Source organism: Microcaecilia unicolor, chromosome 1 (assembly GCF_901765095.1).
Source record: "Microcaecilia unicolor chromosome 1, aMicUni1.1, whole genome shotgun sequence".
NCBI classification, from domain to species: Eukaryota; Metazoa; Chordata; class Amphibia; order Gymnophiona; family Siphonopidae; genus Microcaecilia; species Microcaecilia unicolor.
The window spans coordinates 745,904,885-745,924,629 of NC_044031.1; the positions used below are offsets into that span (position 1 = coordinate 745,904,885).

At 44.1% G+C, this 19,745-nt stretch overlaps 1 protein-coding gene across 2 annotated transcripts in view; it reads left to right on the forward strand.

Annotated features, from left to right (window-relative positions):
• The first annotated feature begins 6,850 nt into the window (after positions 1-6,850).
• SV2B (synaptic vesicle glycoprotein 2B) overlaps positions 6,851-19,745 on the forward strand; it is a 144,353-nt gene continuing 131,458 nt past the window's right edge. For both annotated transcript variants that reach the window (XM_030190442.1, XM_030190443.1), the window contains exon 1: positions 6,851-7,385. In XM_030190442.1, coding sequence (XP_030046302.1) covers positions 6,851-7,385 — 535 coding nt within the window. The remainder of the gene's footprint in view (positions 7,386-19,745) is intronic.

Consider the following 19,745-nt stretch of genomic DNA (forward strand, 5'->3'; position numbering starts at 1 on the left):
GCGTCTACACTACCGCAGGCCATTTTTCAGCACACCTTAGTAAAAGGACCCCTTAATCTATTAAAGTACAGTATATCACTCCAGCCAGTTCTTGGGTGAATAAGATGTATTCTAAAATGCAAAATATCACATCAGTTGCAAATGGCCTGAACTGTTTCCTTTTTAATACAAATTGCTATCGGAATAAACAAGTGTTGTGTTCTTTTCCTATGGAATAAGAGACGCAACAGCATCTAAAATTAAATCCGTGGACTTGCTGTGAATAATAGTACCACTTGTCCAATCCTTTGGTGATGTCTGTGGTTCTGAAAGTTCTTCAGACCACGATGGAATCAACGACCTTCAAAATGTTTCTTTGTTCCAACAGACAGAACCAGCTTTGAGGAATAAATAGCTCGCTTAATAAGCTCCTTGAGATTTTCCTGGCTTGCTTCACAGTTTTGTGGGAATAGTCACAGCATTGCAGAGGTTTTCACTGCCAGGCCAATAGCTCAGTTGCCAACTATGCGATGAAAAACTTTCCAGAATAACATTTCTCTTTAAATCAGTTAGATTCATTTCAGTTAAGCAAATGTATCTCCCTCATCTTGCATATATTGCGTGAACATTGAGAAGATATGAACATGATGGACTAGATCTGGGTGTACTTTAAACAATAAGCCTAATTTTCCATGCGGATTATAGAATACGCCAAGTGCCCATTCGCATGACTAAATGTAGTCGCTGGCAGTTATGTATTTCCTAACACCTAAATTAGGCGCAGACCGGGTGTGCTCTATAACAAAGTGCATAGATTTGTGAAACGCCCACGACCCGGCTGTTCCACACCCCATGGCCACACCTCCTTTTCAACCATGCAACTTAGAATTTAAGCGCATCACGTTACAGAATACGCTTAGACAGCTGTGCGTGTAAGTTCTAATTAATGACAAGTAGTGTCAATAATTGCTTGTTAATGAACAGCGCTGATTGGCTTGTTAAATAATTAAGGGGCCCTTTTTACTAAGGCGTGCTGAAAAATAGCCTGTGTAGGTATAGGCACGTGTATTGGACGTGTGCAGGACCATTTTTCATCGCGCCTGATAAAAAGGCCTCTTTTTTTTTTTACTTATTTTAAAATATTTTATTATATTCATGACACATTTTTGTAATAAAATTCATTTTGGAAGTATATCATTTTCAATTAAATGAATTTTTTATTCACACTTATACATTGTTCATTTTTATTCACACTTATACATTGTTTATTTGTACAATTGGACATAATTTAAGCATTGATTAAAACACGTGGAGGGGCATAATGGAACAGAAACGCCTATCTCCATGGGCGTTAATCTCCGAGAACGGGTCCGTGAAGGGGCGGACCGAACCGTATTATCGATAAAAAATAGACGCCCATGTTTTATTCGCCAATGTGTGAGCTGGGCGTTTTTGCTTTTCAGCGATAATGGAAAAGGAAAGTGCCCAGCTCAAAAACGAATAAATCCAAGGCATTTGTTCGTGGGAGGGGCCAGGATTCGTAGTGCACTGGTCCCCCTCACATGCCAGGACACCAACCGGGCACCCTAGGGGGCACTTTTACAAAAACAAAAAAAAAGGTAAAAGAGCTCCCAGGTGCATAGCACCCTTCCCTTGTGTGTTGAGCCCCCCAAATCCCCCTCAAAACCCACTGCCCACAAGTCTACACCATTACTATAGCCCTAAGGGGTGAAGAGGGGCACCTACATGTGGGTACAGTGGGTTTGGGGGGGTTGGACGACTAATAAGCATTAAGCAGCACAATTGTAACAGGTAGGGGGGATGGGCCTGGGTCCACCTGCCTGACGTCCACTGCACCCCCTAACAACTGCTCCAGGGACCTGCATACTGCTGCCTGGGAGGAGGGTATGACATTTGAGGGTGAAAATAAAAAGTTGTGAAACATCATTTTTTTGTGGTGGGAGGGGGTTAGTGACCACTGGGGGAGTCAGGGGAGGTCATCCCCAATTCCCTCTGGGGGTAATCTGGTCATTTAGGGCACTTTTTGGGGCCTTATTCGTGAAAAAACAGGGTCCAGGAAAAGTGCCCTAAATTCTAGCTACAAACGCATCCATTATCGGCGAAGGGCGCCCATCTCTGTTCGGGTGATAACCACGCCCCAGTTCCGCCTTCGACACGCCTTCGACACGCCCCCGTCCACTTTGTCCGCATCCGCGACGGAGTGCAGTTGAAAGCGTCCCAAATTCGGCTTTTGATTATACCGCGTTATTCGTTTTTGTGAGATAAACGCCCATCTCCCGATTTAGGTCGGAACTTGGGCGTTTTTCTCGTTCGATTATAAGCTGGATAATGTTTAATTGTACAATTTCAATTGTAATTTTATTCCATTTTATCGTGCCACGACATTACATACAATATGTTTATTTGATCAACTAGAAACATTTCATACAATCATGTATTGTTCAAAATACTAACCATGTGTTTTTATAATAATATTGTACAATTTATAATAATATTTTTTTAACTTCATATATATATTTGATCATGTTATTATTTTAACGAGTTAAAGATAATTCATAAGTTTGTACAATCCATGCTATCATTTTAGACAATGTTAGTTCATTATATTTATGTTCATCAAATATTTGTGAAATCAATATATACTTTTTAATATATTTTATTGTTTAATTTAGGTTATAAAGACCCCTGAAGCAGGCCATTGTGCTGAAACACGGCCGTGTCGGGTCGCTGTTATGTACACATAATTTTTTAAGTGAATAAATATAAAACAGTTGGTATCCTCATCCATTCTCCTCACTTTTTTGTTTCATCTTTAATCTTCCACAACATCACTCTGTATTTGTTCGTACCGGTATTGGCGATTGCCTTTACGGTACTATGTAAGCCACAGTGAGCCTGCAAATAGGTGGGAAAATGTGGGATACAAATGTAACAAATAAATAAATAAAATAAATACAAATTTTGGGCTAAGACCTTACTGCCACCCATTGAGTTAGCGGTAAGGTCTCACGTGTTAACTGGGCGGTAATCATCATGATGAGTTCACTGGTGATTACCACCCGGTTAGTGCCCCATGGTAGAAAATAGAAATTATTTTTTGCTGCGCGTTTTGGACACGCGTCAAAATTAGAATTACTTTTCCTCCAGGAATTTGTCCAAACCTTTTTTTAAACCCAGATACGCTAACCACTGTTATGCCCCATGTTGAAGAGGCCACCAGAGGGAGCTCTCACAGTGAGAAGCCTATGAAATGATGTGAAAGGGCCATTAGAGGGAGCTCCAGCAAGAGCCAGGAATCTATAGGCCGGAGAGGACCAATAGCAGAGGAAAGAGGATGGTTCCCCTTTAAGAAGAAAGCACCTTGGATGCTGCACATCCTACTTTTATATCTATGAGCCATGTGACACTTGCACTAATATCCATTAGTGCAAGCTAAGCTTTAGTAAAAGGGTCCCTAAGTTTAGTTTATACCTGAGGCAATGGAGGCTTGCCCAACATCACAAGGAGCTGAAGTAAGATTTAAACTGGGCTCCGTTGGTTTTCATCCTGCTGCTCTAACCATTAGGTTACTCCTGCTCAGATAGGCAACCTCTTATATAAGGGAAAGGGAAATGGGACTTGATATACCGCCTTTCTGAGGTTTTTGCAACTTCATTCAAAGCGGTTTACATATATTCAGGTACTTATTTTGTACCAGGGGCAATGGAGAGTTAAGTGACTTGCCCAGAGTCACAAGGAGCTGCAGTGGGAATCAAACCTAGTTCCCCAGAATCAAAGTCCACTGCACTAACCACTAGGCTACTCCTCCACTAGCAACAGTCCATGTAGAAGCCTGCCTTTGCAGATCAGCAATGCGGCCGCGCAGGCTTCTGTTTCTGTGAGTCTGACATCCTGCACATACGTGCAGGACATCAGACTCACAGAAACAGAAGCCTGCGCGGCCGCATTGGTGATCTGCAAGGGCAGGCTTCTCCATGGAATGTTGCTAGTGGAATAGCAACATTCCATGTAGAATCTCCAATAGTAGCAACAGAATCTCAATAGTAGCAACATTCCATGTAGAATCTCAACTAGGGAAAGGGAAACTGGACCTGATATACTGCCTTTCTGAGGTTTTTGCAACTACATTCAAAGCGGTTTACATATATTCGGGTACTTATTTTGTACCAGGGGCAATGGAGGGTTAGGTGACTTGCCCAGGGTCACAAGGAGCTGCGGTGAGAATCAAACCCAGTTCCCCAGGATCAAAGTCCACTGCACTAACCACTAGGCTACACCTAATCACGCTCACAGTGTCATACCTTGACACTTCTATCATTTTTATTTTTATTTTGTTACTCTGGTATCACAATGCTCTACTGATAATCCTTTTTCCAGCAAGTCTCTGAGATGCCTATTAAGGTGTGTGAATAGCTTTATTTAGTAAGTTTCCATTATGACCCCCCCCCCCCCCCACCTTTTACAAAACTGCACAGTAATGCCAACACAGCCCATTCACTATGAATGGCCTGTGTCGGCATTATCGCCCCAGCAGCTGCTAGCGTGGCTTTGTAAAAGGGGGGGGGGGGTAATTTTTACACTTCTGACATTTGCATTCAGACACCTATTTTTATTCTCTTTTCACAACTCACTGGCAATCAGTTCATGTAATACAGAATCAAATTTTTACACATCCTGTCAGGGTACACTAATGTTCCTCGTTTGATACTGTCCTTTGTTGATATCTTGAAAGCCTTTCTTAATTATCAGAAAGAAAACAAACAAAATGAACCCCTTCGTAACACAAGCATAGTAGAGACATTTTTTGAAGTTTTAGAATGCATGTATTTTAGGGATCTTGAGCCTATGTTAGCAACCAACAAAATTCTGGGTAAGGTTAATTCCTCAAGATTTTACCCCTGAGTTTTTGGCTCATTCTAGTCTACTCCACAGAAATATCTAAAATACTATTTTCCTTTTTGAATACATTTCCAAAAAATTCAAAATCGACTACTCTGGAGAAGTAGGCCATGCCACTGTAGCATTTTTGAACAGTATGGGTTGATTTCAAAGTAGGACAGCTAGAAAATGAAAAGGTCAGACATAGCAAATGGCGGAAAAAAAAAACACTTGAGAGAATGAGCTATAGGAACCTGCTGGAATGTATAAATAAATATGGGGTTTCAAGTAAGAAGAAGAGAGGTGTGGGAGCCGTGTTAGTCCACTCTTAAAGGTAATCAATAGAAATAAAACATGGAAAAGAAAATAAGATGATCCCTTTTTTATTGGACATAACTTAATACATTTCTTGATTAGCTTTCGAAGGTTGCCCTTCTTAGTCAGATTGGAAATAAGCAAATGTGCTAGCTGACAGTGTATATAAGTGAAAACATTCAAGCATTACTATGACAGTAAAATAGATACCATTGGAGATTCTACATGGAATGTTGCTACTATTGGAGATTCTACATGGAATGTTGCTATTCCACTAGCAACATTCCATGTAGAAGGCTGCGCAGGCTTCTGTTTCTGTGAGTCTGACGTCCTGCACGTACGTGCAGGACGTCAGACTCACAGAAGCAGAAGCCTGCGCGGCTACATTGGTGATCTACAAGGGCTGACTTCTACATGGAATGTTGCTAGTGGAATAGCAACATTCCATGTAGAATCTATAGAAATCAAACAAAAGAAAACATGGAAAAGAAAATAAGATGATACCTTTTTTATTGGACATAACTTAATACATTTCTTGATTAGCTTTCGAAGGTTGCCCTTCTTCGTCAGATCGGAAATAAGCAAACGTGTTAGCAGATAGTATATATAAGAGAAACATCAAAGCATTACTTTTGTAATGAAGTAAGAAGGAGAAAGTGGAACCAGAGTGGTAAAAGTGATTGCTGACAGTTTAAAGTGTGATCTAAGATAATCAGGAACGACTTATGACAGAGAAGCTAAGAGTAAGAACGGCATTGCAGAGAAATGGAAGTCAAGGTAGGCAATAGATCTCAGAATTAGTTGCAATGGTTAAGTGTCAGAAGCAGGGAGTCCAATGAGGAAAGAATTGCAGTAGTCTAGATAAGAAAGAAGGAAAATCAGAATATAAAGTTGAAAAAATTTAAAGGACAGGAAAAAGTCTGATTTGCAATAGGTTTTGAAGATGGATGGAGCAAAATTTTGGATAAGCTGGGTAAGAAATTCTAGTTGGCTCCTTAGACTGTGAGCAGAAGAAAAGAGAATTGTGATGAAGTACTGGCTATAAGCTGAGTTGAAGAAATCATGAGAAATCACATGCATATATTCATGGGAAAGAGTTGTGGTATGCTCCTGCTATATTTGACTTAGGATACAGAAAACATTTTTCTGTATGTTCATTGACTAGAAACCATGTATTTTGTTTGACGTATGATATCACAGTACTTGGCATCTACTTTTCTTTTGTATTCCAAATATAAAATGTTCTTTATTTGTATCGTCTAACCTTCCCGCAATTCTGCTACCACTTTATTAATGATATACACTCTGTTTTTGTTTCGTTTCTAGATTGTGACCCTCTCAACTTAATGAATTGAGAAATAGAGCACTCATTCTTGGATGAGAACAGCCAGTGATTTTTCAGATATCCTACAAAAGGTCACCAAGCTCTTTCTATCCCTGTTGCGAGATTCTACAAATAGAGCGATTTATGAAAATCAAAGAAGACAAAATATTAAAAAGAGTAGGAGCTTTCCAAAACACTGAACACAAAGCAAGCTTTGTGCAAATCAAGTCATTTCTAATTTACGAAGAGAGTATGTTGATGTAATCAAGAGAGAAGACACCACCAGTCAACGTATTTAAATATACACAGAAATAATATATGCACAAATTAGAAATGGATGATGGATATAGAAACAACCCACATCTTTATCAAGGAGCTAGGGATATAGCAAGAGAAGTAAAGCAACAGACCAGAACAGATGAATATAGTAGGCATCATGGCAGTCGTTATGAGGAATATGTACCCAATGATAGTTACTATCGCAGTGAGGATGATCAGAATCAAGATGAAGATGCCCAGAGTGATGCCACTGAAGGCCATGATGAAGATGATGAAATCTATGAAGGAGAATATCAGGGCATCCCACATCCCGATGACATTAAGACTAAGCATAAAGCCCCTGCCATGGTAGACGAGTTTAGAGATCATGCTGACTTAATGGCAGAGAAGATGGAAGATGAGCAACAGCTAGCATACCAATATGAGAACATAATTCAGGAGTGTGGCCATGGGCGTTTCCAGTGGACACTTTTCTTTGTCTTAGGATTGGCATTGATGGCTGATGGAGTGGAGTTATTTGTCGTTGGCTTTGTTCTTCCAAGTGCTGAGAAGGACATGTGCTTGTCTAGCTCAAACAAAGGAATGCTGGGTAAGTGCAATTACTTTATTCTCCGTGGTAACATATAAGAGCAATATCATTAACAGAGCTCAGAAAATTTACACAGTTTCACTAACTTTCCATGAGACACTGGAAATCTTTATTTAGCTAGATTCACTGACATCTTTGAGCCTTCGGTCATATATTTCTAGAATGGCCTAGAATGCATTTTATCAGCTGAGACTAACTAGCAAATCAAAGGTGTCCACAATCATCCTTACAGCATTTTTAGAATGGTAGTTCCATCTAGGGCTAGAGTAAAAAGAGATTGGACCAGTGAGAGAGAGAACTTTCTCCTGTCTGGCACCACATCTATGGAATGAGTTACCAAAAAGTATATGAGCCGAAGCTACCTTAAAGAAATTTAAGACCATGCTTAAAAGCTTTTACTTTCATCAAGCTTTTGATACTCCGTAGGTAGTGGATATTTATTTATTTATTGCATTTGTATCCCACATTTTCCCACCTTTTTGCGGGTTCAGCGTGGCTTACAATAAGAAATGAATGATGGAAGTACAATTTGTTACAGATTGGTTATGGATTACATTGTGCAGAATTATGCGAGACAATCGAAGTGTCGTTAAGGAGTGCAACAATGGAACACAAACATTGAACATTGGAAGGAGACAATGGGAGCTTAAAGGGCAATACTAAGACATAAAGACATATGGTATACATATTTCTGTGAGTAAAGGTATGAGTGATGTGGGATTACGGGGGATGAGAGTTCAGAAGTGGATTTATAGTGCATTACTAAACAGTAAGTGTGGATTTTATGTGTTTTGGCTCTTTCCGTAAATTTTTTCAAAAAGATGGGTCTTCAATGATCTGCGGAAGGAAGCTTGCTCGTGGATTGTTCTTAAGTTGCGCGGCAGTGTATTCCAAAACTGCGTACTCATGTGAGAAAAGGTTGACGCGTGTAGCGTCTTGTATTTCAAGCCCTTGCAATTGGGGAAGTGGAGGTTGAGGAAGGTTCGGAATGATTTTTTGGCATTTCTGGGTGGTAAGTCTATTAGCTCAGACATGTAGGCTGGGGCTTCGCCGTGGATGATTTTGTGAACTAATGTGCATACTTTAAAAGTGACGCGTTCCTTGAGTGGAGGCCAGTGCAGTTTCTCTCGTAATGATTTTGCGCTTTCATATTTTGGCTTTCCAAAGATGAGTCTGGCTGCCTTATTTTGGGCTGTTTGAAGTTTCCTCAGTGTATGCTCTTTGCATCCTGATACGAGAATTTACTGAGAAAGCTGCAATTGGGAAGTTACTACCTTTCTGTATGGAGGCGCTGTTAAATGGGAGAATGATAGTGTTTTAGGCCTTTCTTGTCTCATTATGTGGAGTTCTTTTCTTTTATGTTATATGTGTTTTTAATTAGTTGTTAACTACCATGATCTGAGTAGGCTTGGCTGTGTTTAAAATTTTGTATTATGCTTTGTCATTCTCACGTTTAGACTGTATGTAGGGCTGCCGAAGAAAGTGACAAAGCATTCACAAATGGTTTAAAACATGGCTGCTCAACTACTGGTTGGTCATGGTCTAAGAGATCGCATTTCACCTTATTTAAACCGGGGCTTTTTGGTTTGTTTTTTTTTAAAGCTGTGCAGGAGATGGGCTTGATATATTTGTGGAAACGATTATGGAGGTCATTTCGGAAGTTCTGTGGCATGTATGCACACATAGCAGCACTTATAGTATAAGTAAAGGCCAATTTCAGCCTGCCGTGGTTTACACTTCTAGATGCTCCAGGATGCACACATTAAAAGGGGCAGGTTCTGGGTGTAGTTGCCTTGCCAGGGAAAGCAAATAGGCAAAATATTGCACTTATTTGGAGTGATTCTATCATTTCATATTTATTATTTATATACCATCTACTAGTCACTTAAAACATTCATAGTAACATAGTAGATAACGGCAGAAAAAGACCTGCACGGTCCATCTAGTCTGCCCAACATGATAAACTCATATGTGCTACTTCTTGTGTATACCTTACCTTGATTTGTATCTGCCATTTTCAGGACACAGACTGTAGAAGTCTTGCCCAGAACTAGCCCCACCACCCAAACACCAGCCCCACCTCCCAATCTCAGCTAAGCTTCTGAGGATCCATTCCTTCTGCACAGGATTCCTTTATGGTTATCCCATGCATGCTTGAATTCCACTACCGTTTTCATCTCCACCACCTCCCGCGGGAGGGCATTCCAAGTATCTACCACTCTCTCCGTGAAAATATACTTCCTGACATTTTTCTTGAGTCTGCCCCCCTTCACTCTCATATCATGTCCTCTCGTTCTACCGCCCTCCCATCTCCGGAAAAGGTTCGTTTGCGGATTAATACCTTTCAAATATTTGAACGTCTGTATCATATCACCCCTGTTTCTCCTTTCCTCCAGAGTATACATGTTCAGGTCCGCAAGTCTCTCCTCATACGTCTTGTAACGCAAATCCCATACCATTCTCGTAGCTTTTCTTTGCACCGCTTCAATTTTTTTTACATCCTTAACAAGATACGGCCTCCAGAACTGAACACAATACTCTAGGTGGGGCCTCACCAACGACTTATACAGGGGCATCAACACCTCTTTTCTTCTGCTGGTCACACCTCTCTCTATACAGCCTAGCAACATTCTGGCTACAGCCACCGCCTTGTCACACTGTTTCGTCACCTTCAAATCCTAAGATACTATCACCCCAAGATCCCTCTCCCCGTCCATAACTATCAGACTCTCCCCGCCTAACACATACTTCTCCCGTGGATTTCTACTCCCTAAGTGCATCACTTTGCATTTCTTCGCATTGAATTTTAATTGCCAAACCTTAGACCATTCTTCTAGTTTCCGCAGATCCTTTTTCATGTTTTCCACTCCCTCCCCGGTGTCCACTCTGTTGCAAATCTTAGTAACGTCCGCAAAAAGGCAAACTTTACCTTCTAACCCTTCGGCAATGTCACTCACAAACATATTGAACAGAATCGGCCCCAGCACAGATCCCTGAGGCACTCCACTACTCACCTTTCCCTCCTCCGAGCGAATTCCATTAACCACCACCCTCTGGTTTCTGTCCGTCAACCAGTTCCTAATCCAGACGGCACACCTCCTCCATTTGAAAGACCAACACCTCTTGTGGAATCTTTCCTGGAAGCCAGCAAGACTCTGGAGACACCCTCCGAAAGACCCAAGGAAGCAAATTCTAGGCACTCAACATTCAGGCCGTGAAAGCCAGAAACTGGAGTTTGGGATGCAGAAGTGACCCCTCATTCTGTGTGATGCGGGTCGGAAAACACTCCAATTTCCATGGTTCTTTGGAGGACAATTCCAGAAGAAGAGGGAACAATATCTGTCGCGGCCAGTATGGCGAGATCAGAATCATGGTTCCATGGTCTTGCTTGAGTTTCAAGTGACAAGAAAGAGGATTCTAGGGCCTTGCTGTCACACCAGACGGCAAACCTTCTCCATTTGAAAGAGTAACACATCTTGGTGGAATCTTTCCTGGAAGCAAGCAAGACTCGAGAGACACTCTCTGAAAGACCCAAGGAGGCAAATTCTAAGCTCTCAACATCCAGGCTGTGAGAGCCAGGGATTGGAGGTTGAGATGTAGAAGTGACCCCTCGTTCTGGGTGATGAGGGTTGGAAAACATTCCAATCTCCACGGTTCTTCGGAGGTCAACTCCAGAAGAAGAGGGAACCAAATCTGATACGGCCAGAAAGGAGCTATCAGAATCATGGTTCCGCAGTCTTGTTTGAGTTTCAGCAAAGTCTTCCCTATTAGAGGTATGGGAGGATAAGCATACAGAAGGCCTGATCCCCAATGCAGAAGAAAGACGCTAGTCTGTCGTGGGTTTGAAGCCTGGAACAGAACTGAGGGACCTTGTAATTGATCTGATTGCCAAAAAGATCCGAGGGGGTGCCCCACACTTGGAAGAGCTTACGGACAATGTCCATGTGCAGTGACCACTCATGAGGTTGCATTACCCTACTCAGTCTGTCAGCCTGTCAGATAAGTGGCTTGGAGAAACATGCTGTGAGATTACCGCATGAAGTCTCAGTGGCTATTTGGAATAAGCGGTGCCGGCAATACCGGCCCCCCCACCCCCAGAGCAGCGGCAGTGAGCAGGCAGGAAAACTGGGGTTCTTTCCTGCCCCAAAGACGCACTCCTGCTGCAGCTCCTTTTTCTCCTACATCACAGGTGACTGTAAGGGGGGGGGGGGGTTGTGAAAAAAGAGAGGGGGCTAAAAAAAAAAGATGCTATGAGTGGGAGGAGATGCTATGTGTGGGGGAGAAACTGTAAAAAAAGGGGGTGCTGCGGGAGGGAGGTTGTGTAAAAAAATAAAAAAGGATGCTACGGGTAGGTGGGGCCTGCAAAAAAAGTGGTATGCTGGCAGGGTGGGGCTGCAAAAAAGGGAATGCTATGTGTGGGAAGAGGGAGGGGCTGTTTAAAAAAAAGGAGGGTGCTATGTGTGAGGGAGGGAGGAGCTGTAAAAGAAAGGGGGAAACTGTGTGTAGGTGGAAGGAGAGAGGGGACTGGAAAAAAGGGGGATGCTATATGTGGGTGCAGGGGGGCTGGAAAAAATATGGATGTTTTAAGCGAGTAGTGCTTCTATTCTAATGTGGGGTCCTTTTACTGAGCCGTGGCAAAAAGTGGCCTGTGGAAGTGTGAGCATGTCTTTTGTGCGCATGCTGGGCCAGTTTTTGCCGTGTCCTGGAAAAAGGGCCTTTTTTAAGGGGGGCCCAAAAATGGACGTGAGGCAAAATAAAAACTAGTGCGTGTCCATTTTCGGCCTGAGACCTTACCGCCACCCATTGACTTACCAGTAAGGTCTCACATGTTACCCGGGCAGTAGTTGTGCAGCGCGTGCCCACTGCCATTTACCACGTGTTTTCGGTGTGCGTCCAATTCAGAATTACCACCCGCGGCACGCAGTAGCTGATTTGGCGCACCCTGGATGAACGTTAGACCTTACGTGTCTTTGTAAAAGGGCCCCTCAAAGCAGTGTACATAAAACATATCATAAATACGGTTGGGTATGCCGCTTTACGAGGCCGGCCTTAGAGATGGCCGCCCATATAGATGGCCAGCCCTGTTCGATTATGCCCCTCCACGTAAATTAAATCTCTTCTTTAGCATCTGACTTGTTTCTCCAATGTAGCAGCCTCCATTGCACTTTTTACACTGAATGATATATACCACATTGGAAGATGAGCATGTGAAAGATTCATTAATGTTGAATATTTTTCCTTTGTGATCGTGGTAGAAAGTGGTCACATGCAAGGGCCGACCAGTGGAAGTAAAGATTACAAACTAAACAGGAAGCAACTTGCAGCTACCTACTGGCAGTGGCGTAGGAAGGGGGGGGCGGTGGGGCGGTCCGCCCCGGATGCACGCCGCTGGGGGGTGTCGGCGCCTCGCTGGTTCCTTGCTCTCTCTGCCCCAGAACAGGTTACTTCCTGTTCTGGGCGAGAGCAAGGAACCAGCGAGGCGCCGACACCCCCCAGCGGTGTGCTCTCGGCGGATTGGTCCTCCCACCCACCCCTCACCGCCTTCCAGGTTATGTTCTCGCGGGCGGGGGGGGGTGTTGCGCTACGGAGGGGGGAGGGTGCGTCGCGCTGCACCCGGGGGGGGGGGGGTGCGTAGCGGCGACCCGCCCCGGGTGTCAGCTGCCCTCGCGACGCCACTGCCTACTGGATCTATATAATATAAACAATATACTGCATACAAACAGTAGAAGCAGAACACAGTAAATGGTGCCTGAAAAATCAGCGCCGGAAAGACCCGGTTAAGCGTTATTCTATAAGCTGTGTCTAAAGTTCGGCATGGTTTACGGACTCAAATACAAATCCACCTATGCATCCAGCTTTTTCTACTTAAACGCACAATTATGGAACGCACTGCCAAAAGCAGTAAAAACTACGCTAGACCACCTAAATTTCCGGAAAGCACTAAAGACAGACCTGTTCCGAAGAGCATACCCCACCGACCCAACATAAAAATACCTGGACACCTGCGACACAATATAACCAAAGACCCTAATGGACATTACCTGACTCTTCCTCCCCCTTTCCCCCTCTAAGTTCCCCCCAATTGTACCTACCATACATGTACCTTATCTACCACAATATCACTTGTATTCATTCATACCTTGTATTTGTTCAGACCGGAATTGGCTAACGCCGTTAATGATAATATGTAAGCCACATTGAGCCAGGGGCGTAGCCAGACTCCCAATTTTGGGTGGGCCTGGGCCCAAGATGGGTGGGCAAAAGAACCTCGCCCCGTCCCACAGGTGATTTGGTCTCTCCTTCTCTCGCCTGCATGCCATATGGTCTCTGAAACATCCCCCCTCTCCCGTATACCTTTTAAATAGCAGATTTTCACCAGCATTGAGCAGCAACTAATACACACTGCTCATGTTGGCCCCACACCCTTCCCTCTGATGCAACGTCCTGTTTCCGCCTAGGCAGAAATACATCAGAGGGAAGGCTGTGGGGCCGGTACGAGCAGTATGTTTGTCACTGCTCACTGCAGGTGAAGATCTGCTACTTACAAGGTATGCAGGAGGGACACTTGTTGGGAGTTTTCGGCTGGTGAGGCTTGGTGATCCCTGCCAGCCACATCATTCATATGCTGCTACTGGGTGGGCCTGAACCCAAAGTGGGTGGGCCTGTGCCCACCCAAGCCCACCCTTGGCTACGCCACTGCATTGAGCCTGCAAAAAGGTGGGAAAATGTGGGATACAAATGTAACAAATAATAATAATAATAATAATGCTTAAGCTTTATGGTCATGTGGAAATTTAGGTGCCACCATTTGCACCAATGCCATTGCCTAAATTTATGCGCAGAGCACCCTTATTTTGTATTTATGCATGTAGCTCAAAACCATGTCCCCATTCCGCCCCAAAACACCCACGACTGTCCTCTCTCTGTGCCCACGTTTTTGGGCCATGCATAAATTTTAGGCGCTGATCTCGCACCTAACTTTACACGCATAACACCCAGTTAAATGTAATTAGTGACAATAATTGCTTGGTAAAAAGGCAATTATTGGCACTAATTGGCTCATTATCTTATTAAATTGCATGCGCAAATCAGCCCCACATCTAAATTTGCTCACGCAAATCAGCACGAACCTAAATTTGCCCGCTCAATTTTCAGCGACCTTTACAGAATCATGGCGTTAATACATACCTAATAAATAAATAAAGAGCCTGATATTCAACCAGTGGGGGGGGGGGGGGGGGGGGTAAGTGGCTTGAATTAACCCAGATATTCAATGTCATGGCATGTCTGGCCTCCAGCATTGAATATCTGGGTTACTGTGGCAACCAGAAGTTAACTAGTGCACTGGCCAATATTCTGACTGGTACATGGTTAACTTGGTGGATAAAGTTAGGACAGTGTTTTTGTTGCCCTAACCTTATCCGCTCACTTAGCCGATTGACGGACTGAATATCGCTGCTAACCAGCCAAGTAGGCTCCGCCTAAGCTCCTCCCCTGGACTGCCCCTAACCTAGCCAATTAGAGAGTGGCTGGTGAGAGCCAATATTCAGCAGTACTACCTGGTTAAGTGCTGCTGAATACCAGTGGCCGGCCAGTTGAGCCCACTTAAGCCCCTTTGAATATTGACGCCCAGAATAAATAAATAAATACCCTTCCAAGACATAAAGACAAACAATTCTGTATAGGTTGTGCACTTTGGTCAGATTGCAGTAGTGCTTTCAAGCTACAATGAACAGTTGATCATTCCAGAGTTACCAAGAGTCCTAGATTCAGTAATCGGCACTGGCAGGAATAATTTTACACAGTCAGGGCTTTTGTGAAAAGGTGCTTGACAGCTCAGCTATATCCTAACTGCAGCAGCTGCCAACAGTCTAGCAGAATCAAATCCAAGAAAGAAAGGCCTTTAACGACCCTGTTTCTTTTGCGTTCATATCTCTTGAAAGTTCTACTTTTTATGTATCCCCTGGACTAAACCAAGGTCAGATCCAAACCGTTTTAGTAGAAGCTAAGGTCTTAATTGTCTAGTTAAAAAAAAAAAAAAGGTGAGGACAACGCGGAGTTTGATTGCTTTTCAAGAGAATAACTTCCTGTGGCCTTTTCAATATTTCCTAGCCGCTGAATTCCTGGGCCTATTTGCAAACTGTCAGCATTAGTTTCTAATTCCTAATGGCTCTATGTTGCGCTGCTCTTTCTGTCCTTCTGGAAGCTCCTAATTAAGGCTTCTAGTTAGAATGTTATTTTTTTCACATCTGGGCCCTGATTCTGCACCAATTCTCTCTGTATTGCAATGCTTCAGCAGCATAGTTAACTTTCCACCCCCAAACCTTCTGTGAAAGTTGAGCTGTTACGGGTTGCTCTCCAAATTCTGCTGTTTCCTTTCACATTTATTTTGTTTAATTTATTCAGTTTTACCCTATGCAGTGCTCTTAAATAATTATATATTCAGATAATGTCTTCTTTTACCTTTACCCGTGGCCGGAAGCACTCTAAAAAGACAGCACCCAAGGCAATGCCCTGTGTTCTGTCCCCTGACAGCCTTGCACTAGTTCATAACGTGATCCTAAAATGTGTGTAATGTCTTTACTGTTATTCTCATTTCTAAGAACTTTCGCTGCTGCAATCTCTCATTGTAAAGATATATGAGCAAGGCACTGTGGTTAATGTAGTTCACAGGCAGTGCAGCCACACTTGCTTGGTTGTGCAAGAGTTGTTACCACTGGTTGTAAGGCTGCCTAGACCTCCTCTCTCTCTCTCTGCCAAACTTGGCTCCTCTGTCTCCCTGCTACCATTTCCTGTTCAGCCTTACTATCTCTGTCCTAAGAGGTCAGCCAGGTATGACCTTTCCTTCCTATTTCTAGGACCACCCCTTGCCACCCGATGGCAGGTTCTGTTCCCATTGGCCTCAATCTGCCCCCCTCCCCGAGCCTGTGGAAAGCCCCATCTCCTCTTTGTCCTTTCAGCCACGAGGTATTCTAACACCATCCAGCCAGGTGCATGGAGCTGACCCCATCTGGCTCCAGACAGCTCTGTCCTGCTGAAACTCCCTGTAACGAACCTGGATTTTTTACCCTGAGAATATCTCTCTCCAAATGAGATATTGCACATTCCAGTCACCCAGCTTTGGACTATTTCTATCTGCTTAACCACCTTTTCTCCCCCTGCAATACAACCACCTCTCCTCAGATTCCCACCTCCTGCAACCTACAGATTAAGAAGTCTCTGCATTTGGAAACAGCCTTTCTGAACATCAACTGTGAGTAAATTATCTGTGATTTATTCAATAAAAGAGACTTCATAAAATTAATAGAGACTGCAGGTGATTAATGTGCCAGGGTTATACTTCACGGCATTGAGCTTCATATAACGAACCACTCAGTGACCAAAACACCCTGGTCATTCCAGCCTAATTCTGACCCTGCCAGTGGCTTCTGCCTCAGCCCCCTCAATGGCTTCTTTTTGGGTGACATTTTCCCTGCCCAGATTTCCGCTACCCATGAACCTCTTCCTGAACATGTGCTCTCTTCTCCTACGATATTAGGCCCTGACCTCATAGCCCCATCCCGTGTTCTTCTTTCTGCCCCCTTCCCTCACAAGTACTTTGTCTCCTGTGCTCTTTCTTTCCTCCCTCTGCTCTCTGCCGTCTTCCCTTTTTGTCTCTCCTGCCCTTTACCCCTTCATGGCTATCCTACTCACTCAGGGGACGATGCAGAAAGCCAAAAGTTGGAGCCATGCACTTAAGTTTTGCTCAACAATAAAGTAAGCTAATCATACTCAAATTTGAAGCACAAAGAATGTGTCTGCTAATCAGGACAGGCGTGCCAGACTCATGTGCATGAGGTTCTGTGGGAGGGCAGCAAACAAAACGAAAGTGTTGGCACATCTCTGGATGTGTTGGAATGTTATTCTGTAGATAAATACCAGCATCAGAAACATTTCTTCTGCATAAAAATTTTATATTGCCGATATTTATTTATTTATACACAGAATAATTTGTGAGGAAATTAAATTTGCTGATGACACAAAGGGATGGGACTTGACATACCGCCTTTCTGTGGTTTTTGCAACTACAAAGGTATTCAAGGTTGTTTAAATCACGAGAGCACTGTGAAAAATTGCAAGAGGACCTTACAAGGCTGGAAGACTGGGCATCCAAACGGCAGATAACATTTAATATGGGCCAGTGCAAAGCAGTGCATGTAGGAAAGAGGAACCCAAACTATAGCGACACATTGCAAAGTTCCACATTAGGAGTCACCGCCCAAGTTTTTTTTTTTTTTTTTGCTTGTTTGTTTTGGAGTCTTCTGTGTGTTTAATTCTTTACTCTTACTGATTTAGTCCTTTATTCTTTGATCAACTTGTTTGTACTTTTCTGAACCACTTTGGCCTCACATTAGAAAATCTGGTCACAACTGGTAGATGTATTTCACCGTCCTGGCTCAATCACTTATAAATTTGTGATACTTAAAGATCAATGCTACAAAAGATTGCTGACTCCCAGTGAAGGGATTCTTGTTAGCACCAGGGCCGTCCTCTGGGGGGGCGCCCCGCCGTGCCATGCTTGCCTCGCCCTCCCGCTCCCATGTCCCAACTGCCCGCCCTCTTCTCCCCCCAACAAAATCTCTTTTAAATTTACCTCCGTACGGCTGGCAGGGCAGCGAAGGCGCAGCGTCAGTGAAGGAGGTGGCGCTCCCGACGTCTCTACTAGTCTTCCCTTCGCTCAATGTCCCGCCTTCTTCTGACATCAAGGAAATGACATCAGAAGAAGGCGGGACATTGAGCGAAGGGAAGACTAGTAGAGACGTCGGGAGCACCGCCTCCTTCACTGACGCTGCGCCTTCGCTGCCCTGCCAGCCGGACGGAGGTAAATTTAAGAGAGATTTTGTTGGGGGGAGAAGAGGGCGGGCAGTTGGGACATGGGAGTGGGAGGGCAGGGGAGAGAGGACAGCGATCATCTTCACAGGTGGGGAGCGCGGCACCCGATCCCCTGCGGGGGGGGGGGAGGGGCGCCACAGACCCTTGGCATGGCCCTGGTTAGCACCATGATATCTTTAGCACTGAAGGTAATCTTTTCGCATTGGAAGTCCTTATCTCAAGCCACCTACCAGGAATGGTGGAACTTATTGTTTCAAATTTACAAATACGAAATACACCTCGCAAAGAAATCTTCTCGTTTTGCTTTGTATAGGGAAAAATGGCTGCCACTTGCATCTTACTTTAACACTGTACAGTGATTAGTACTAAACTCGGTGTTATCTCATAGTAACATAGTAGATGATGGCAGAAAAAGACCTGCACGGTCCATCCAGTCTGCCCAACAAGATAAACTCATATGTGCTACTTTTTGTGTATACCCTACTTTGATTTGTACCTGTGCTCTTCAGGGCACAGACCGTATAAGTCTGCCCAGCACTATCCCCGCCTCCCAACCACCAGCCCCGCCTCCCACCACCGGCTCTGGCACAGACTGTATAAGTCTGCCCAGCACTATCCCCGCCTCCCTACCACCAGCCCTGCCTCCCAACCACCGGCTCTGGCACAGACCGTATAAGTCTGCCCAGCTCTATCCTTGCCCCCCAACCACCAGCCCCGCCTCCCAACCACCGGCTCTGGTACAGACCGTATAAGTCTGCCCAGCACTATCCCCGCCTCCCAACCACCAGCCCCGCCTCCCAACCACTGGCTCTGGCACGGACCGTATAAGTCTTCCCAGCACTATCCCCGCCTCCCAACCACCAGCCCCGCCTCCCGATCTTGACTAAGCTCCTGAGGATCCATTCCTTCTGCACAGGATTCCTTTATGCTTATCCCACGCATGTTTAAATTCTGTTACCGTTTTCATCTCCACCACCTCCCGCGGGAGGGCATTCCAAGCATCCACTACTCTCTCCATGAAAAAATACTTCCTGACATTTTTCTTGAGTCTGCCCCTCTTCACTCTCATATCATGTCCTCTCGTTCTACCGCCCTCCCATCTCCGGAAAAGGTTCGTTTGCGGATTACTACCTTTCAAATATTTGAACGTCTGTATCATATCTCATGGCTTATGCATGCTCCATGCTCTGATTTGTATCCTCCAGCCCCCCCCCCCCTTTTTCTCTCTCTTTTCTTTTCTTAGCTTAATCTTAATCTAGGAATTGTTTTCTGCTTCTCGAATGTGAGCTCCTGTATTGCCATATATTGTAGAGTGTTGCTTGTTGCTATGTTGTGAGCTCTTGTTTATCTCCGTATTGTAATGCAATAAAAGAAATTAAACTAAAAAAAAGAAAAGAAAAAGGGGGATATCAAGTTCTAAACCTTAAACCATCAGTTCAGATTCTGCTTGTTCCTTTCAACAGTTTACAAACCCCTGACAAATTGACT